This window comes from Nerophis ophidion, linkage group LG05 (genome assembly GCF_033978795.1).
Source record: "Nerophis ophidion isolate RoL-2023_Sa linkage group LG05, RoL_Noph_v1.0, whole genome shotgun sequence".
Classification (NCBI taxonomy): Eukaryota; Metazoa; Chordata; class Actinopteri; order Syngnathiformes; family Syngnathidae; genus Nerophis; species Nerophis ophidion.
The window spans coordinates 21,319,891-21,341,836 of NC_084615.1; the positions used below are offsets into that span (position 1 = coordinate 21,319,891).

Sequence of the window (21,946 nt, forward strand, 5' to 3'; positions counted from 1 at the left end):
GTGTGTGTATAAGGTAAGACTTATTACCTGACTGTTTTGTTTTGTTTTGCAATATTTTGCAAAAGCAACTTTTCTTACCTGCTGATCTGTATTTGGGATCTGCATGAGTCCTAAAAATTTGCCTTTGTTGTCCGTGCTGACGCCGTAGTCGATAAGCTTCTTCTTGTTCTCTATGTTTTTGTTATGGGACATCCATCATCCACTGCCATATTTATTATTGAACTCAAAAAATGCATTATTTTGAGGTGGTGGGTGGGGGGTAGTGGGGGTGTATATTGTTGCGTCCCGGAAGAGTTAGTGCTGCAAGGGTTTCTGGTTATCTGTTCTGTTGTGTTTATGTTGTGTTACGGTGCGGATGTTCTCCTGAAATGGGTTTTGTCATTCTTTTTTGGTGTGGGTTCACAGTGTGGCGCGTATTTCTTACAGTGTTAAAGTTGTTTATACGGCCACCCTCAGTGTGACCTGTATGGCTGTTGACCAAGTATGACTGGCATTCACTGTGTATGCTACTACGTGTGTGTGTGTGTGTGTGTGTATCTGTGTGTGAAAAGCCGTAGATATTGTGTGATTGGAATGCATTGAAAACAACACATCCGTCTTGTCTTTCATAATGATTGTGAACGACAGGCAAAACTCCCCCCGAAAGTTAATTTCCCTTTAAATAAATTCACAGCTGCACGTGTATGCATCAAGGAGAGGCCTCGCTTACCACCCTGAGTCAGCTTGATGCCTTTAACACACGCTAAATTGCAGCATGACGACGCCTCTTGTTTGGATGCCAGAGGGATCCTCCTCCATCGTACAAAATGAATCATCATTAAGATGTGCTTATGCCGTTTGTTTGCGGTGTGGGCGCCCGAGGCTGCTGGGTCTGGCAGATGTTGTGACTGGTGGTAGCGGGCACTCGTGGTGGTTGTCGGGGCTGACTGACCAGCTCGCTTCATACTTGTTCATTGTCGTGTTGATTGGATTGTCGGGTGTGGGCCTGGGGTGCCCTCGCGCCCTTGCGCGCCGCCCTTGCGCGCCCGGTTTCACACCGTTGTCTGGGCCGGGCTTGTGGGGGGTTGTCCCTGGGTGGCGTGGGTACGGGGCCAGACCTGTGGGGCTTGGGGTGGACAGTTGGGGTGGACAGTTCTCAGTGGACAGTGGATGCCTGGACTTCATTGCTGTCCCTCCGACATGTGTATGGATTTGTTGTCGTATAGATATTTGTGCGTGTGTATGTGTGTATGGATGGATGCAAATGTGTGTATGTACGTATATTGGTGTGCATGTATGGTTACAAGTATGTGTGTTCATAGATGTGTATATGTATGTGCGTATGTGCGTATGTATACATATGTATGTATGTGTATGCGTGTATATGTATGTATATATTTATGTATGTTAATATTTATGTTTTTATGTATGTATACACGTGTATGTATGTATGTATATTTGTGCATGTATAGGTGTATGTATATGTGTGTATCTGTGTGTATGTATATATGTATGTGTAAGTGTATGTGTGTATATATATATGTATGTATGTATGTATGTGTGTATGTGTATATATGTATATGTGTGTATGTGTGTATATATATATATATATATATATATATGGGTATATAATATGTATGCCGGTATGTGTACGTATAAATATATACATACACACGCGTGTATGTATATGTGTATATGTGTGTGTGTATATATATGTATGTGTGTGTGTATGTATGTGTATGTATGCATATGTATGTATGTGTGTGTGTGTATGAATGTGTATGTGTGTATGTATGTGTATATATACGTACGTGTGTATGTATTTATGTGTGTATATGTGTATGGATGTTTATGTATGTATGTGTATAGATATGTATATATATATGTATATGTATATATATATGTATGTGTATATATAATATATATATATATATATATATATATATATATATATATATATATATATATATATATATATATATATATATATATATATATATATATATATTATATATATATAATTTAATGTATTTTTTTTTTTTTTTTTTTTTTCCTTTTCTCCCCTCCCTCAGGGCGGGGTCTTCGACAGGGCGGTTGCTGGTTGTTCCATCTCCATCGTTGTGGTCCCTGCGGGTGGGGTGGGTGGTCCCTGCGGCCCTGCGCTGGGTGGTCCTGTGGCGGCCGGCTCGGTTGGGGTGGCCTGGTGTGGGCCGCGCCGTGCTCCCCGGGGGTGGGAGGTGGGGTCGGGGGGTCCCGGGTGCTGGTGGGGCGGGGGCGGTCTTCCCGTCCGGCTGCGGGGAGTCTCTGGGTTCCCCCGGGCGGGGCGTCCCGTCTTTATGCCCGTGTGGGGGGTTCTCTCTCGCTGGTTTGGGGTCTGGCCGTCCGCTGCTTCTCTCGTGCCCTGTCCTCTGTCTGCGGCCTGCTGCCGGCTCTTCCGGGCGGCGCGATGGGCCGGGCTCTGGGGTTCCCGCCGCTGGCCGGCCTGGCTGCGTGGGGCAGGTGGTCCCTGGTTCCCTGGGCGCCACACCTGCTGTTTGGGTTGGGCTCTCTGGGCGGCTGGGTCCGCACTCTGGCTCCCACGCACACTAGGGGTCAAATATATTGTACATACAAACACACATATACTAACACAACACACACCGTTACTCATACATACAAACGTCCATCCATTGGTACCTACGCTCCCACATACATACACAAACACATTACATATCTACATACTCCAAGTCCGTCCATCCACGCGCACATTCACGGTACGAACATACATATACTGTACATATACATTCACTGTACAAACAAACATACATATACTGTACATATACATTCACTGTACAAACAAACATACACATACTGTACATATACGTTTACTGTACAAACATTCATATACACATTGTGTTCATATACAAGTACATAAACATACACTCATGCACATAATCATGTTTCATCAAACATATATCAATGCTGTTGCCCTAGGGTAAACTGGGTAACACAAGGCATATTGACAGAGCTTAAACCATTGTTACTATAACAATCTACAAGATTAATATAGGTTGCCTCTCTCTCTTCCCTTTCATCTTTCGGTATTCCTTCTTTTTTCCTTTTTTTTTCTTTTTTCTTTTATTTTCTTTTTTTTTTTAATTATCGTTCTAGCTATCATTATGTATACGTATCGTTGCATTTGAACAACTTTATTGTTGATAATAGAGGTAATCTATTGGTATTGTTCATGATCAATAGCGCTTTTTCTATTGGTATTTGTATTGCTCCAGTTTTGGTGTAAAAATGCTCATTGTCATTACTATATTATTTATTTCACTAACTGCTTATTTGCCATCACTTTTATAATCATATTTGTACATATTATGTATGTGCTGGTGTTGTTCTATTGTTGTTATTGTTGTTGTTGTATTTGCTGTTGTTGTTTTTGTCTCTCTGTCTAATCCCCCTCTTAAGCCCACAATTTCCCCCTCTGTCTTCCTTTTTTCTCTTTCTATCCCCTCCTGCTCCGGCCCGGCTGCACCAAATGATAATATAAATACATTTAATAAAGTCACATTCAAATAAGACAACAAGAGAAGTATCTTACTCTTCTCTTTTGTAAAGTAAATCTGAACAGCCGATATGGGCATTTACATCAACTATATGATTTGCCTGAGAAGCTGGACAGGACAAAAAAAAAAAGATGTGCTTATCCGGCGGCCGCTTTTTAAAGGCCTACTGAAATGAGATGTTCTTATTCAAACGGGGATAGCAGGTCCATTCTATGTGTCATACTTGATCATTTCGCGATATTGCCATATTTTTGCTGAAAGGATTTAGTAGAGAACATCGACGATGAATTTTCCAACTTTTGGTCCCTAATAAAAAAGCCTTGCCTGTACCGGAAGTAGCAGACGATGTGCATGTGACGTCACGGGTTGTGGAGCTCCTCACATCTGAACATTGTTTACAATCATGGCCACCAGCAGCTAGAGCGATTCGGACCGAGAAAGTGACAATTTACCCATTATTTGAGCGAGGATGAAAGATTTGTGGATGAGGATAGTGAGAATGAAGGACTAGAAAAAAAAAAAAGAGCGATTCAGATGTTATTAGACACATTTACTAGGATAATTCTGGAAAATCCCTTATCTGCTTATTGTGTTACTAGTGTTTCAGTGAGATTATATGGTACCTGGAAGTCGGAGGGGTGTGGCCACGGGTGTGGTGACCACCAGTGTCTCCGGTGGGAGGAGGTTAAAGTCCGCAGCTGCAGGAGGACGCAAGCTCCGCTCATGTCTACAGTAAGAGCCGACTTATTAGCACAATTCTCTCACTGAAACCTGCCGGTTGACATGTGGTCGGGAACCATGTTTGCTTGAACGCTCTGTTCCATAGTAAAGCTTCAGCTTCGGGAATTGTAAACAAGGAAACACCGGCTGTGTTTGTGTTGCTAAAGGCAGCTGCAATACACCGCTTCCCACCTACATCTTTCTTCTTTGATATCTCCATTATTAATTGAAGAAATTGCAAAATATTCAGCAACACGGATGTCCAAAATACTGTGTAATTATGCGATTAAAGCAGACTACTTATAGCTTGGATCGGGCTGGAAAAAAATGTCCGCTACAACCGGTGACGTCAAACGCCTGCGTCATCATACAACAGGACACTTCGCGGGAAATTTAAAATTGCGATTTAGTAAACTAAAAAGGCCGTATTGGCATGTGTTGCAATGTTAATATTTTATCATTGATATATAAACTATCAGACTTCGTGGGTTTCAGTAGGCCTTTAAGCATTTTATAAAAAATAATTTCCCCCACGATAAGTTCACGCCTTTACATTAGCCACTGCTGGCTTCGCAGGACAACAACCCCATGCTAATTAATCAACTTTCCCCATTGTCGGATGATTTGTGAAGGAGGAGGAGCCGGCTTCCGTGGAGAAAAACGCACAGCTGTGGTTTGCCTTCGATACTTCCGAGCTGACACGGAAAGTGGCTGCAGCCTGACCCCTTACCATCTGAAGTGCCGCACCCCCCCTCTATCCCTCGGCCCTCTCCATCTGTCACCTATCTGCATCAGACCGTCCATACGTACATGCATATGCACACTCTTGCACCAACATTAATTAGCCTGCACGCATCGTGCTGAAAACCCATTTTTTGGTCGAAGTTCCCGGCGTGACACGAGTGTGACACCGCTGTTAATATGCAGGGGAGGTGGAAAAAAAAATATGTACGCTCTCATTATTGTGCACTACTTGTGCTTTAATGAGAAACACTTCTTCATGCTGCAGCCCTGTGAAAAACTGACACAATTTTCCAGCGCCTGAAGCCCGGTGTCAGAATTATGATCTTCGCCTCACCCCTTACCCGGACCGCCGCACTGTAATGATGCTCTGAGGTGAGCCCGCACATCAATTATTCACAGAAGCCGAGATTTTCACTCTTAATCTTCTCGCCGGCTCGAGGAGGCCATTTAAGAAAACTAGCAAAAAAAAAAAAAGAAAAAAAAAAGAGAGTTTGCGGCGGAGACAATGCATTGGATGTGAGTATAATTGTGGTTTAACAATGTGTGGGCTGCTGGGATCTTCACTACGCGGTATATGGCCTTTGGACGTGGATCGCTATGGAAACCAAAGGGTTCGGGGGCGACCCCGCGGTGCCCACCCACTCGGACAGCCGTTAATCATCTTTGCTCAGATCCTGGCACTGCAGAATTTGGCCAATGTGTCAAGAAGCAATTATATATACTTAATACGTGGCGCCCCGCGATTCCCCCGCTCTCTTAATATAATCACAGAGCAGCGCGTTTAAGGGCCTGCTCATCATTTTCGCTATCTTTGGTGGAGAGGGTGGCGCGGGGGCGTGCGCGCACAATGCAGATGAGGAGAAGACGAGCGGGATGACGAGTTAGAAATGGGAATATTCCTTTTCCCGGTGAGTCGTATCCAGCCGTTTCTTCGCTTTAACGGCCACCCCCGGGCCGGGGCTGACTGACGCACCAAATCACCCAAGCTGGCCCGTTGCATCGGCGGCATATTTTTGGGTCGGCGTGGATCACGGAGACTAATGGGAGCCGAAGTGCGGGGAGATTATGTTCTGCTGCTAACAGCTAAAACGTGACGGGAGTCCGCCCGCAAATGCCCCCCGTTACTTTAGTGGCTGAATGTGCATAATTGGAATGGACCATTGTCAAGTCAAAAGACAGAGCAGCACAAACACCACTGATTTGCAGAGCACACTCCAGGCCTGAAGGGGCAACAGTGAGAGCTGAGGGCTGAACATCTCCATCTGCTTCCACCAGATTGGCTTGATTGAGTTCACCTGTTCACCTGCTCAGAGCACATGCTTAAAATGTTTGAGCTTCAGTCGGTCACCCCTTTTGACATGCTGCTGAGAGGAAGGAAGACAGCTCTTGTGTGGACTCAGAAGACGCAACTGGTGAGAAAACCAAAGAAAAGAAATGTTTGTTTGGACTGAGGGGAATGTTTCAAGAAGATAATTTCACTGGGGAAATGTTTAAAGTAGAAATTTCACTGATGTTTACACATTGTTTAAGTTGACTAAAAGTAAATTTAAAAGTTATCAGTGATGTTTAAGTTTATTCTTGAAATGTTTGAATTTAATTTCATTCATATTATTGGAAATGTTTAAGTTTATTCTTAAACCTAGTCTCTATCAGTGGGAATGAATTTTGTTTGGATTGATTTAAAAAGAAAGCAAATAATTTATTTTGATGTAAGTTTATGAAACACTGTGTTCTTTTTTTTTTCTGTTTGATTAAGGTTATCAACCTAATCACGCTAATCGCCCTAATCGCCTATCCTACTATCCCACTCATCGGCTATTCTACAATTCAGCTAATCAACCCACCACTGATCAACTATTCTTCTATTTAACTACCGACTATTCGACAATTATTAATTTCATCCATTAATTTACGCCGATAACCCAGTTTATTTGATTGCCATCCATCCATCCATTTCCTACCGCTTATTCCCTTTTGGGGTCGCGGGGGGCGCTGGCGCCTATCTCAGCTACAATCGGGCGGAAGGCAGGGTACACCCTGGACAAGTCGCCACCTCATCGCAGGGCCAACACAGATAGACAACATTCACACTCACATTCACACACTAGGGCCAATTTAGTGTTGCCAATCAACCTATCCCCAGGTGCATGTCTTTGGAAGTGGGAGGAAGCCGGAGTACCCAGAGGGAACCCACGCATTCACGGGGAGAACATGCAAACTCTACACAGAAAGATCCCGAGCCTGGATTTGAACTCAGGACTGCAGGAACTTCGTATTGTGAGGCAGACACACTAACCCCTCTGCCACCGTGATTTGATTGCTTCAAATCAAATATCAATAAAGCACAAGGAAAGAAGATTGAGTTGTCCCTTTGTGTCCTTTTTGAGTCCCACTGGCCCTTTCAAGTTTGGGCACAGCTGCAAAAAACCTGAAGAACTTGACAACCATTTATCTTCGTCCGCTTATCCGAGGTTGGGTAACGGGGGCAGCAGCCTAAGCAGGGAAGCCCAGACTTCCCTCTCCCTCGCCATTTCGTCCAGCTCCTCCCAGGGGGATCCTGAGGCGTTCCCAGGCCAGCCGGGAGACATAGTCTTCCCAACGTGTCCTGGGTTTCCTCGTGGCCTCCCACCGGTTGGACTAGCCGTAAACCTACGCCCTTCGGGAGGCGTTCGGGTGGCATCCTGACCAGATGCCCGAACCACCTCATCTGGCTCCTCTCTATGTGGAGGAGCAGCAGCTCTACTCCCGGATGGCGGAGATTCTCACCCTAGTTAGTTTCCTGCGCCTTGCCACCCGGCGGACGACACTCATTTTGCCCGCTTGTACCCGTGATCTTGTCCTTTCGGTCATAACCCAAAGTTCATGACCATAGGTGAGGATGGGAACGTAGATCAACCAGTAATTTGAGAGCTTTGCCCTCCAGCTTGGCTCCTTCTTCACCACAGCGTCCGCATTACTGAAAACGCCGCACCGATCCACCTGTCGATCTCGCCATCCAGTCTTCCCTCATTCGTGAGAAAGACTCTGAGGTACTTGAACTCCTCCACTTGGGGCAGGTTCTCCTCCCCACTCATCCCTTTTCGGGGCTCGAACCATAGACTCGGACTTGGAGGTGCTGAGTTTCATCCCGGTCGCTTCTGAACCGATCCAGTGAGAGCTGAGGATCCTGGCCAGATGAAGCCATCAGGACCACGTCATCTCCAAAAAGCAGAGACCTAATCCTGCAGCCCCCAAACCGGATCCCCTCAACGCCTTGCCTGTGCCTAGAAATGTTGTCCATAAAACTTACAAACAGAATCAGTGACAAAGGGCAGCCTTGAAATAGACCGGAGCCGAGCAAATATCTTGACCCTGGGGGGTCCACATTGAGAGACAACATGCGGATATGTGTATTTTGTAGACTATAAGGCGCACTTAAATGTTGCATTTTTTTTCTCAGGGCGCCTTATAACTCAGTGCGCTAATGTAAGGAATACGTTTGGTTGCGCTTTCCCGGCTCGAAGCTATTGTATTTGGTCCATGTTGTAATAATAAATGTGACCAGTAGATGGCAGTCAAACATAAGAGATATGTTTAAACTGCAATATGACTCAAGTACACAACACCAACATTTTATGTGTTCCATTGAAAATGTAGAACATTGCACACGGCGCTCAAAAATCTATCAAAATGTTTTAGAACGCCTTTAGTAAGCAATGAAACTGCAGCGCTTGATGTGCTTCAATGTACGTGTATTGTTATGGGTTGTGTATAAGGTAAGACATATCCGTTGTTTTGTATTAGCATTAGTATGCAAAAAAAAGTTTTTACTTTCTGGTTCCTGCTGATCTGTATTTGGGATCTGCATGAGTCCTGAAAATGTGTGCGCTTCCACTATTGTAGTCCTTGACAACACCATAGTTGATAAGCTTTGTGTTTTTCACTATCTTCTTGTTATGGGACACCTGAGGGAATCAATAAAGTACTATCTATCCATCTAAACCTGCCATGAAAGCGCTAAAACATACCGGTGTAGTGAATTTACATTATTCACCCAATTAACTTTTTTTGTTGTTGTTTCTGGATGAAAAGATGCTGCTGCATTATTGGTTGAAGTAAATTCTGAATGTGATCTAAACAGTTAGCTCCATCTTTTGACACTTCTTGCACGCTACACCGCTACAACAAAGATGACGGGGAGAAGACGCTGCCGAAGGTGAGCCTGGTAAATAAGAGCGCCCACAAAATGGAAAAGTCAGAAAGCGACTTGAGGATCTGTAAAACAACATCCATGCAACATTTTGACCAAAGAACCACAATTACATTTTATGTAGACCACAAGGTCTACATAAAATGTAAAGTGTAAAACACAAGTGTTTTACATGTAGAAAAAAAATAATACTATGAATTATTTGATGCACCCTGTAATCCGGTGTGCCTTATATTTAAAAAAAAAAAAAAAAAAAACGATGGAAAAATAGACCATTCATTGGCAGTGCGACTTATAATCCGGTGCGCCCTATGGTCCGGAAAAAAAGGTAGGCATTTAGCTGTGAAACTCTGCTGTACAGTATGTACACCAAAAGTCACAATGACCAATAGAATGCCCAAAAAGTAATATGAACCTCAAAAAAACGGAATGGAATTTTACAGTTTCTTACTGAATGAGACACCCAAAATGTACATGGAAATAAAGAAAGTGGGATTTACAATATTAACTACAAACAATAAAACAGTGAATATTGACAACATATGAACATTGCTCCTCTTTTACATGGGAGTGACAATACTATGATCAATAAACTGAATTTTAACATATGAACATCGCTCCTCCTTTACGTGGGATTTACAATACTAACTATGAACAATAAAAGACTGAATATTAACATATGAACATCGCTCCTCTTTTACGTGGTATTTCCAGTACTAACTATGAACAATAAAACAGTGAATATTAACAACATATGAACATTGCTCCTCTTTTACATGGGATTTACAATATCAGCTATGAACAATAAAAGACTGAATATTAACATATGAACATCGCTCCTCCTTTAAGTGGGATTTACAATACTAACTATGAACAATACAAGACTAAATATTAACATTTGAACTTTCGCTCCTCTTTTACATGGGATTACTAATACCAACTATGAACAATAAAAGACTGAATATTAACAACATATGAACATCGCTCTTTTACATGGGGTTTACAATATTACCTATGAACAATGAAACACTGAATATTAACAAAACATGGACATTGGTCCTCTTTTACATGAACTTTACGATATTAACTTTGAACAATAAAACACTGAATATTAGCAACGTATGAACATCGCTGCTTATTTCCGTGGGATTTACAAAATTAACAATAAAAAATAAAACACTGAATATTAACAACATATGACAATTGCTCCTCTTTTACATGGAATTTACAATATTAACCATGAACAATAAAACACTGAATAACAACAACATATGAACACTACTCCTCTTTTACAAGGGGTTTAAAATATTAACAATAAAACACTGAATATTAACTATCTATGAACATTGCTCCTCTTCTGCGGGGATTTACAATATTATCTATGAACTATAAAACACTGAATATTAACAGTTGAACATTGTTCCTCTTTTACATGGAATTTACAGTATTATCTATGAACAATATAACACTGAATATCAACAACATATGAATATTGCTCCTCTTTTACGTGGGATTTACAATTATACCTTTGGACAATAAAACACTGAATATTGACAACATATGAACATTGTTTCTATTTTAACATGGAATTTATGATATTAACTATGAACAATATAACACTGAATATCAATAACATATGAATATTACTCCTCTTTTACAAGGGATTTACAATATTACCTATAGACAGTAAAACACTGAATATTGACATATGAACATTGTTTCTTTTTACATGGAATTTACGATATTAACTATGAACAATAAAACACTGAATATTAACAACATATGAACATCGCCCCTCTTTTACGTGGTATTCTTATATAACCTATGGACAATAAAACACTGAGCATTAACAACATATGAACATTGCTCTTCTTTTACATGGGATGTACAATATTAACTATGTACAATAAAACACTGAATATTAACAACATAGAACATCGCTCCTTTTTACAAGGTATTTTTATATTACCTATGAACAATAAAACACTGAGTATTAACATATCAACATAGCTCCTATTTTACATGGGATTTAAAATATTAACTATGAACAATAAAACACTGAATATTAACAACATATGATAATTGCTCCTCTTTTACATAGAATTTACATTGTTAACCATGAACAATAAAACACTGAATATTAACTATCTATGAACATTGCTCCTCTTCTACGGGGGATTTACAATATTATCTATGAACAATAAAACACTGAATATTAACAACATTTGAACATTGTTCCTCTTTTACATGGAATTTACAGTATCATCTATGAACAATATAACACTTAATATCAACAACATGAATATTGCTCCTCTTACGTGGGATTTACAATATTACCTATGGACAAAACACTGAATATTGACGACATATGAACATTGTTTCTATTTTTACATGGAATTTACGACATTAACTATGAACAATAAAACACTGAATATTAACATATGAACATCGCTCCTCTTTTACATGGGATTTTTATATTACCTATGGACAATAAAACACTGAGTATTAACAACATATGAACATTGCTCCTCTTTTACATGGGATTTACAATACTAACTATGAACAATAAAACACTGAATATTAATAACATATGAACATCACTCCTCCTCAAAGGAACAATCCAGCAAAACACAACATAAATGTAACAAAACAAAAAAAATATGAATGCAAAGGGTTATAAACACTGACAATATGATATATTATCACTTAAAAATGTGCTGTTTTGAATACACGGGTAAATAACATGACACAATGGGATAGAATTGTCTTGAGTGCCTAATAAGCGACGGAGGAATTGTTCCATCCCTGCGTGAAGGACATGCCGCCTCCCGATGGCAACTCGATAGGCCTTTCTCCTGATTTCACAATGACAAAAATGAAGGAGGGCCGTCATATTTGAGGCGTATTTACATTCCTCCCGCCGTCCGCACTTGCCAAAGTCATTTTTTGACAGCGAGCTGTACATCAGCGATAGAGAGGAGCGCCAGGCTTTGACCAGTTGATGACAGGCTGCCAGACAGCTTCCCTCCATTGAGCTTTTTTATCGAGGTCCGCTCCTTGCCGCCGCCGCCGCTCATCCACCCGGAAAAAGGACACGCAGTCAATTCTGACACATTCGCTGCTAACTGAGCTGAGATTGTGCGACTTTCGCTGCATAGCACATTACTGCGTTTCAGGAGTGGGGAAGTTGGAGGACTCGACGTCATCGGTGGGAAGTGACAACGCCAACTGTGCATGAATTAGGATAATTATCGTTGAATAAATCCACGCCACGGCCGACCGAGTCTGAATCATAATGGCGCAGAAGATGGTTTGAGTCTTTAAAGAAAAAGTTACTGTGGAATATACCAAGTTATTATAATGTAGGCATGTGGGCACCCTTTCAGAAATATAAAGACAAAAAAAGAGGAACATTTATTTTGGCATTAGTTCATTATATATATATATATATATATATATATATACACACACACATACATACATACATATACATACAGTAGGTGTGGTGTTCTTGGGATGCAACTCAGTATTCTTCTTCCAAACAAGACGAGTTGAGTTTATACCAAAATGGATACATGGATGATACAGCAGAGGATTGGGAGAATGTCATGTGGTCAGATGGAACCAAAATAGAACTTTTTGGTATTAACTCAAATTGTTGTGTTTGGAGGAAGAATAATACTGAGTTGCATCCCAAGAACACCATACCTACTTTAAAGCATGGGGTTGGAAACATCATGCTTTGGGTCTGTTTTTCTGCTAAGGGGACAGGACGATTGATCCGTGTTAAGGAAAGAATGAATGGGGCCATGTATCGTGAGATTTTGAGCCAAAACCTCCTTCCATCAGTGAGAGCTATGAATGGTTGACCAAATACTTATTTTCCACCATAATTTACAAATTAACTCTTTAAAATTCCCTGGATTTTTTTTTCACATTCTGTCTCCCACAGTTGAAGTGTACCTTTGATGAAAATTACAGACCTCTGTCATCATTTTAAGTGGGAGAACTTATATATATATATATATATATATATATATATATATATATATATATATATATATATATATATATATATATATATATATATATATATATATATATATATATATATATATATATATATATATATATATATATATATACATATATATATATACATATATATGTGTTTGCGGGCCAGATTATGACCCCTGAACTCTATAAACATGTCTAGTTGTACAATGCTATTCTGGTTCATACGAATACAAATCATTACAATTCCATGTTGACTAAGTAGAATAAAGCATGTTGTCTAATAGCGAGTCCATTTGGGACACCCTCTTACTGTGAGTCACCACATTTCTGCTGCTGGTGTACTATATTTTATTTTTTTTGCATCATTCCCACGACCGGAAGCTTACCTTGTGAGGACACATGGGCGGCGGCGAGTGAAAAGACTTCTCCGGCGTCTGGCTGGCGTTCTGCGAGGGGAAAAAAATTAAATATAGATAAACACACCATCATAGACTTGTTTTCATCGGAGGTTCTCCTTCTGTAAATCTTTATCAAGGCTTATTTGCGAGCCCACATATTTTTCTTGACACACATGCTGAGCACTAATCTAAAAGAGACGTGTTTTAAATCTTTATCATGACAATATCTTCGCAAAGATTACACAACCCGTTTCGATTTGCTTTAGTTTCCGATCCATTTGGAAATAATTTAAATCCTCTTTTGCCGGAAGATTTCAGCAAGTATGTATTTTTTTTTTTTTTGTAGGTTAAATGATTATCATATTGTTAATGCAACGCTTACATGGAAGAAAACAGCATTAACAAGCAGACACGAGATATGTCAACAAGCCAACAACAGATGGTCCCCACTGCTTGTGATTATGCAAAGATCCAAAGTATTTGCATACTCACATGTTGGCCGGAAAAAAGAAAAATAGGGAGCAGTGGAGTGTCTCGAGATGACCTCACCGAGGGAAAAAAAAACGTGTAAAGTTGAACGTCGCATCCTGGGGAGACCCCGTTCTCTGAGCAGGTGCTTCCAATTAAGACCCTTGTAACGCAAGCCTGCAGCTGGGGCACGCGTAATGGCGTCACCGGGACAGATGCAACACTCAAACTTTAGACTCTTAACATCTATATTTAATTGCACGGGGAGGAAAAAACACCTCAATCGCCGAACAAACCGAGTGAGAATTTAAAAAAAAAAATAAGGAAGAAAAAACAAAAAAAGAAAAAAAAACACAGGAGCCAGGCTTTCAGTGCAGGATAAACACCACCTTCATGAAATATAAATGAATAAATGGGCCTTGCCGGGACGATGAATTTAGCAGACAAAATTCCCCCTACAGATTAAATAGGCTTTGTATCCGTGATAGCATCTAATTGATGTGACAAATAAACATGAGTTATTGTCTTTGGGGATATCAGCAAGAAATGGTTGCTATGTTTCAGTGCACACACACACACACACACACACACACACACACACACACACGTATATTCATGTAGACAGATTCCCCACCATGACCTTCATTCCAAGCCCTCAGAATACAGTCTAGCCTCTTAGCAATCGAATTTAAAAACAAGAAAAAAAAAGAAAATGTTCTTCAGTACCCACTTCTTCAGCAGACTTTTTAAATGACCGAGTCGAAGTTTCAACCTCATATATAGAAATGTAATAGAGATGCGCCGATCGGCAATTATATCATCCGCAACCGCATCACTAAAGTCGTCATCCACCTGCCGTCCACCAGAACCAACATTTTATCAGAACCGCAACCGGTGAAATACATCAGAGGTAAGCCACCATAACCACTCACAGAGCTATTTAAACCCGTTTCACAGAGTAAAGAAGACAATGGGAGACGCTAACGTTCTCGTGAATATCCAATGGTGTTCATCCCGATGACAAGAATAAGGGCGTGCTGTGAGGCCATTGCCTTTGACACCTTCAACAACATGTACAAACCGATTGTAAGTCCGGCAATATGTTGAATGCAGCTTCCGCAATCACACGTACAAGATTGAAAGGCATACTGGGTGATACCGAGTACACTGATGTTTGTGATATAAACAATTTCAAACAGTCTTACTAATATGCGCCACGCTGTGAAGACACACCAAACAAGAATGACAAACACATTTCAGGAGAACATCCTCACTGTAACACAACATAAACGCAACACAACAAATACCCAGAATCCTTTGCATCCGCCACAATTCCTGAATATATTTTACACCCCCACGCCTCCAACCCCGCCCACCTTACCGGCACACGGGGGGGGGGGGGTGCTAGCGTGGTGTATGAAATAGTCAGGCATGTCCTGGATGCAAAGGATTCTGGGTATTTGTTGTGTTGCGGTTATGTAGTGTTACTGGGAGGATGTTCTCCCGAAATGTGTTTGTCATTCTTGTTTGATGTGGCTTCACAGCGTGGCGCATATTACTAAGAGTGTTAAAATTGTTAATATCACAACCATTAGTGTACTCTGTGTCACCCAGTATGCCTTGCAGTCGTGTGCATGTTGCCGCGGAAGCCACAAGCAACATGTTGCTGGACTGACAAGCAGATCGTACATGTTGTAGAAGGCGACAAAGCCAATAGCTTCATAGCACGCACTAATACCTATTAACTGGGTGACTGCCGGCAGTCATTCCAGAGAATATTGGCGTCTCCTATTATCTTCTTCGCTTTGTGACACGGGTCCTACATGGCTCTTTGAATGATAAAGGACACTGATCCCAGAACCATGTATATAAAATATTACCGAATGGTTCATCCACCACCCGCCCGAATCTAATTAAAATCTATTTTTTCGTCATGTTACCCGGCCGACCCGCGGTTTATCCGCGGATGAGACCGCAAACCGCGCATCTCTAATACATATAGTCAAGGTTTCTGGGGTTTATCCATAATACAGTGCTCAATTCTGAGGTATTTTACCCGTGAAACAGGCTTGTAGGGATGATATAGCCTGTGTGTTTTTTTCCTGACCCAACAGATATATTTATATATATACAGTGGGGCAAAAAAGTGTTTAGTCAGCCACCGATTGTGCAAGTTCTCGCACTTAAAATGATGACAGAGGTCTGTAATTTTCATCATAGGTACACTTCAACTGTGGGAGACAGAATGTGAAAAAAAAATCCAGGAATTCACATTGTAGGAATTTTAAAGAATTTATTTGTAAATTATGGTGGAAAATTAGTATTTGGTCAACCATTCAAAGCTCTCACTGATGGAAGGAGGTTTTGGCTCAAAATCTCACGATACATGGCCCCATTCATTCTTTCCTTAACACGGATCAATCGTCCTGTCCCCTGCGCAGAAAGACAGCCCCAAAGCATGATGTTTCCACCCCCATCCTTCACAGTAGTTATGGTGTTCTTGGGATGCAACTCAGTATTCTTCTTCCTCCAAACATGACGAGTTGAGTTCATACCAAAATGGATACATGGATGATACAGCAGAGGATCGGGAGAATGTCACGTGGTCAGATGAAACCAAAATAGAACTTTTTGGTATAAACTCAACTCGTCTTGTTTGGAGGAAGAAGAATATTGAGTTGCATCCCAAGAACACCATACCTGTTCTGAGAATCTGGAGAAATCACTGCACGTAAGTGATATTACGGATCGTTGATCCCTCAGGCGGTACCGCATCAAAAACCAACAAGTGTGTAAATGATATCACCACATGGGCTCAGGAACACTTCATAAAACCATGTCCAGTAACTACAGTTGGTCGCTACATCTGTAAGTACAAGTTAAAACTCTACTATGCAAAGCCAAACCCATTTATCAACAATATCCTGAAACACCGTTGTTTTGGCTGGGCCCGAGCACACCTAAAATGGACTGACGCGAAGTGGTAAAGGTGTTCTGTGGTCTGACGAGTCCACATTGAAAATTATATTTGGAAATAGAGGACGTGGTGTCCTCCAGAACAAAGAGTAAAATAACCATTCGGATTGTTATAGGCGCAAAGTTCAAAAGCCAGTATCTGTGATGGTATGGGGGTGTATTAGTGCCTAAGGGATGGGTAACTTACACATTAATGCTGAAAGGTACATACAGATTTTTGAGCAACATATGTTGTCATCCAAGCAATGTTATCATGGACGCCCCTCCTTATTTCAGCAAGACAAGTGTTACAACAGCCTGGCTTTGTAGAAAAAGAGTGCGGGTACTTTCCTGGCCCGCCTGCAGTCCGGACCTGTCTCTCATCGAAAATGTGTGGCGCATTATGAAGCGTAAAATACGACAGCGGAGACCCCGAACTATTGAACTGCTGAAGCTCCACATAAAACAAGAATAGGAAAGAATTTCACTTTCAAAGCTTCAACAATTAGTTTTCTCAGTTCCCAAACGTTTATTGAGTGTTGTTAAAAGAAAAGGTGATGTAACACAGTGGTGAACATGCCCTTTCCCAACTATTTTGGCATGTGTTGCAGCCATGAAATTCTAATTTAATTATTATTTGCAAAAAAGAAATACATTTATGAGCTTGAACATCAAATATATTGTCTTTGTAGGGCATTCAACTGAATATGAGTTGAAAAGCATTTGCAAATCATTGTATTCTGTTTATATTTAAATCTAACACAATTTCCCAACTCTTATGGAAACGGGGTTTGTAGGATAAAAATGTTTTTCAGTCCCCTAAATGATTGTCACAATCACCTGGACCCCCCACTTGAGTGCAGAACTCCATGATCCTAATCTCCCACAAAAGCTCTCTGCCGAGCACTACACTAACATAACACGCTCACAAAAGGAGTCCAGCTGCTAACCCTGCAGAGAAGGAAGATGTTCCTTCTCATTAACCTCTTCACCTTGTAAGTGGGCCCAAAAAAAAAAAAATGCACTCACTTTACAGCAACGATGTGATTTACCGACTTCCCCGCATAACAGGTCATTTGTGGTATTTGTACAAACTCTACACAATAAAATGATCATATTGTACGATGTTGGTAATTAAATTAATTTTTTATAATTCGCTTTTTGGGGTGAGGAATACGTGATTAGGTTTTGAGCGCTGAGACGGATGCAAGGAGTGAACCCTCTCGCAGCCTGTTTGTAAGTAACAAACGAACATACTTTTATATGTATAAAGCCTTTGATTCGCTTTTTTTTGTCTGACTGTTAGTTAGTTAGCAACATAGCTCAAACAGTTATGGACTGATTTTGATCAAACTTTTAAGGAATGTCCGAAATGGGATAAGAAACAAAACGATTAGATTTTGGAGGTGATCAAGATAATTTCTACGACCACACGTCTACGTTACGAAGCTGAACTTATGTGTGTGCTTACACCCACCGATACGCAGAGAGTGGATGACTGTCAAGAGAGTTCACTCTGCTTTTCATTCCGCTATAAAACAAGCAAGTGCTGAGGCGGATGCAAAGAGTGAACCCTCTCGCAGCCTGTTTGAAAGTAACAAAAAAACACAGACTTTCACATGTATATAGTCTTTGATTTACTGAGGTTTGTCTGACTGTTAGTTTGTCAGCAAAATAGCTCAAACAGTTATGGACTGATTTAAAAAAAAAATTTAGGGAATGTCCGAAATGGAATAAGAAACAAAACGATTAGATTTTGGAGGTTATCAAGATAATTTCTATGACCACTCGTCTACGTTACGAAGCTGAACTTATGTGTATGCTTACACCCACAGAGACACAGAGAGTGGATGACTGTCGAGAGGGTTCACTTTGCTTTTCATTCCGCTATAAAACCAGCAAGTGCTGTGACAGAAGCAATGAGTGAACCCTCTCGCAGCCTGTTTGAAAGTCACGGACGAACACAGACTTTTACCTGTATATTTTCTTTGATTTGCTGGGGTTTGTCTGACTGTTAGTTGGCAAAATAGCTCAAACAGTTATGGACTGATTTTAAATTTTTTTTAGGGAATGTCCGAAATGGGATAAGAAACAAAACGATTAGATTTTGGAGGATATCAGGATACTTTCTACGACCACATGTCTACGTTACGAGGCTGAACTTCTGTGTGTGCTTACACCAACCAAGACGCAGAGAGTGGATGACTGTCAAGAGGGTTCACTCTGCTTTTCATTCCGCTATAAAACAAGCAAAAGCTGAGGCGGATGCAACGAGTGAACCCTCTCGCAGTCTGTTTGGAAGTGACGGACGAACAAAACTAACACACACAGACTTTCACATTTTTATAGCCTTTGATTCCTTGGGGTCTGTTTTTCTGTTAGTTAGTTAGCAACATAGCTCAAACAGTAATGGACAGATTTTGATGAAACTTTTAGGGAATATCCGAAATGGGATCAGAAACAAACAGATTTTGGAGGTGATCAGGATAATTTGTACAATCACCCGAGGCTGAACTTCGGTGTGTGCTTACACCCACCGAGACGCAGAGAGTGGATGACTGTCAAGAGGGTTCACTCTGCTCTTCATTCCGCTATAAAACAAGCAAGTGCTGAGACGGATGCAAAGAGTGAACCCTCTTTCAACTGTTTGGAAGTAACAAACGGGCATACACTTTCACACGTATATAGTCTTTCATTCACTGGGGTTTGTTTGTCCGACGGTAAGTTAGTTAGCAACATAGCTCAAAGAGTTATGGACAAATGTTGATGAAACTTTTAGAGAATGTCCAAAATGGGATTAGTGATTACATTTTGTTGGTAATCCGGAGGATTTTTGCTACCTTGCGTCTACGTTACATGGCTGAACTCCTGTTTGTGCCTACACCCACTGAGACGCAGAGAGTGGACGACTGTCGAGAGGGTTCACTCTGCTTTTTATTCCGCTACAAAACAAACACGTGCTGGGACAGATTCAACGAGTGAACCCTCCTACAGTCTGTTTGGAAGTGACGGACGAACAAAAACAACACACACATACTTTAACATTTTTATAGCCTTTGATTCCCTGGGGTGTGTTTTTCAGTTAGAAACATAGCTCAAACAGTTATGGACAAATTTTGATGAAACTTTTAGGGAATGTCCGAAATGGGATAAGAAACAAACAGATTTTGGAGGTGATCAGGATAATTTCTGCGATCACACGAGGCTGAACTTCTGTGCGTGCTTACACCCACCGAGACGCAGAGAGTGAATGACTGTCAAGAGGGTTCACTCTGCTTTTCATTCCGCTATAAAACAAGCAAGTGCTGAGACGGGTGCAACGAGTGAACCCTCTGGCACCCTGTTCGAAAGTAATGAACAAACATAAACTTTCACATGTATATAGGCTTTGATTCGCTGGGGTCTGTATGTCTGACAGTTAGTTAGCAACATAGCTAAAACAGTTATGGACACATTTTGATGAAACTTTTAGGGAGTGTCCAAAATGGGATAAGAAACAAACTATTCGATTTTAGAGGTGATCAGGATAATTTCTCCGACCACACGTCTACGTTACGAGACTGAACTTATGTGTGTATCTACACCCACCAAGACGCAGAGAGCGGACAACTTTCGAGAGGGTTCACTCTGTTTTTTATTCCACTACAAAACAAACATGTGCTGAAACGGATGCAACAAGTGAACCCTCTCAGAGCCTGTTTAAAAGTAATGAAAAAACATACACTTTCACATGTATATAGCCATTGATTCCCTGGGGTTTGTTTGTCCGACTGTTAATTAGTTATCAACATAGCTCAAACAGTTATGGACACATTCTGATGAAACTTTTAGGGAGTGTCCGAAATGGGATAAGAAATAAACTTTTACATTTTGGGGGTGATCAGGATAATTTCTACGGACACACGTCTACGTTACGAGGTTGATTTTCTATGTGTGCCGACACCCACCGAGACGCGGAGAGTGGACATCTGTCGAGAGGGTTCACTCAGTTTTCCATTCTGCTTTAAAACATTTTTCAAATTCAAGTGAGAATACATTTAATCCACTGTTTAAAAATTGGAATCAATGAATGATTTAGATTAAATATCAATATACTATTGTATACATTGATCATTAAACCATGTAAAATATCCCAATAATGCATCATACATCTGACAGGATTACATTTTGATCATGTCTTTAGTCAAATTGATATCCCAAAACAGTAGGGGGAGCCTATGAGCACACAGTACCGTATTTTCCGGACTATAAGGCGCACTTAAAATACTTTAATTTTCTCAAAAATCAACAGTGTGCCTTGTAGCCCTGATGTACGGCATGATTATAGTTGTCCTTACCGACCTCGAAGCAATTTTATTAGGTACATGGTAAAATAAGTGTGGTCAGTAGATGGCAGTCATACATAAGAGATACGTGTAGACTGAAATATGATGGCAGTAAACAACACCAAAACTTAAAATCCTGATGAGTGCGGAAATACGACCATATCACACCAACTCTGAAATCCCTCTCCTAGCTTCTATTTCACTCAGACTTGAATACAAAGTCTCCCTACTAACCCACCAGTGACTCCGTGGAAATGCCCCCCTCTATCCCAAAGAACTACTCAACCCCAAATCATCCACAAAACACCTCCGCTCCAAAAAGGCTAACCTCCTCCGACCTCCAAAGACAAAGCTATAAACTATGCTCCTCCGCTCCCAGTCTGTGGAACGCTCTCCCTGACCACCTAAGTGGACCACAGACTTTGAAAAAGGCTTAAAAACCCTTCTTTTTTTAAAAAAAAAACCTTCTTATGGATACATGCATACTAGTTCTAGCTATTATGCTGTTCTAGTATTTATTTTTATTTATTTGTATTATGTTTTTGTTATTATTAATTTATTTTCCTTTTTATTTTGTATAATACACTGTAGTTTTTGCTC

The 21,946-nt window shown here is 40.8% G+C and overlaps 1 protein-coding gene across 1 annotated transcript in view; it reads right to left on the bottom strand.

Annotated features, from left to right (window-relative positions):
- Nucleotides 1-21,946, bottom strand: part of pcdh11 (protocadherin 11) — a 591,758-nt gene that overhangs the window by 312,461 nt on the left and 257,351 nt on the right. Inside the window, exon 3 of the mRNA XM_061900330.1 lies at nucleotides 13,587-13,646. Within this exon, the coding sequence (XP_061756314.1) occupies nucleotides 13,587-13,646 (60 nt within the window). The remainder of the gene's footprint in view (nucleotides 1-13,586; nucleotides 13,647-21,946) is intronic.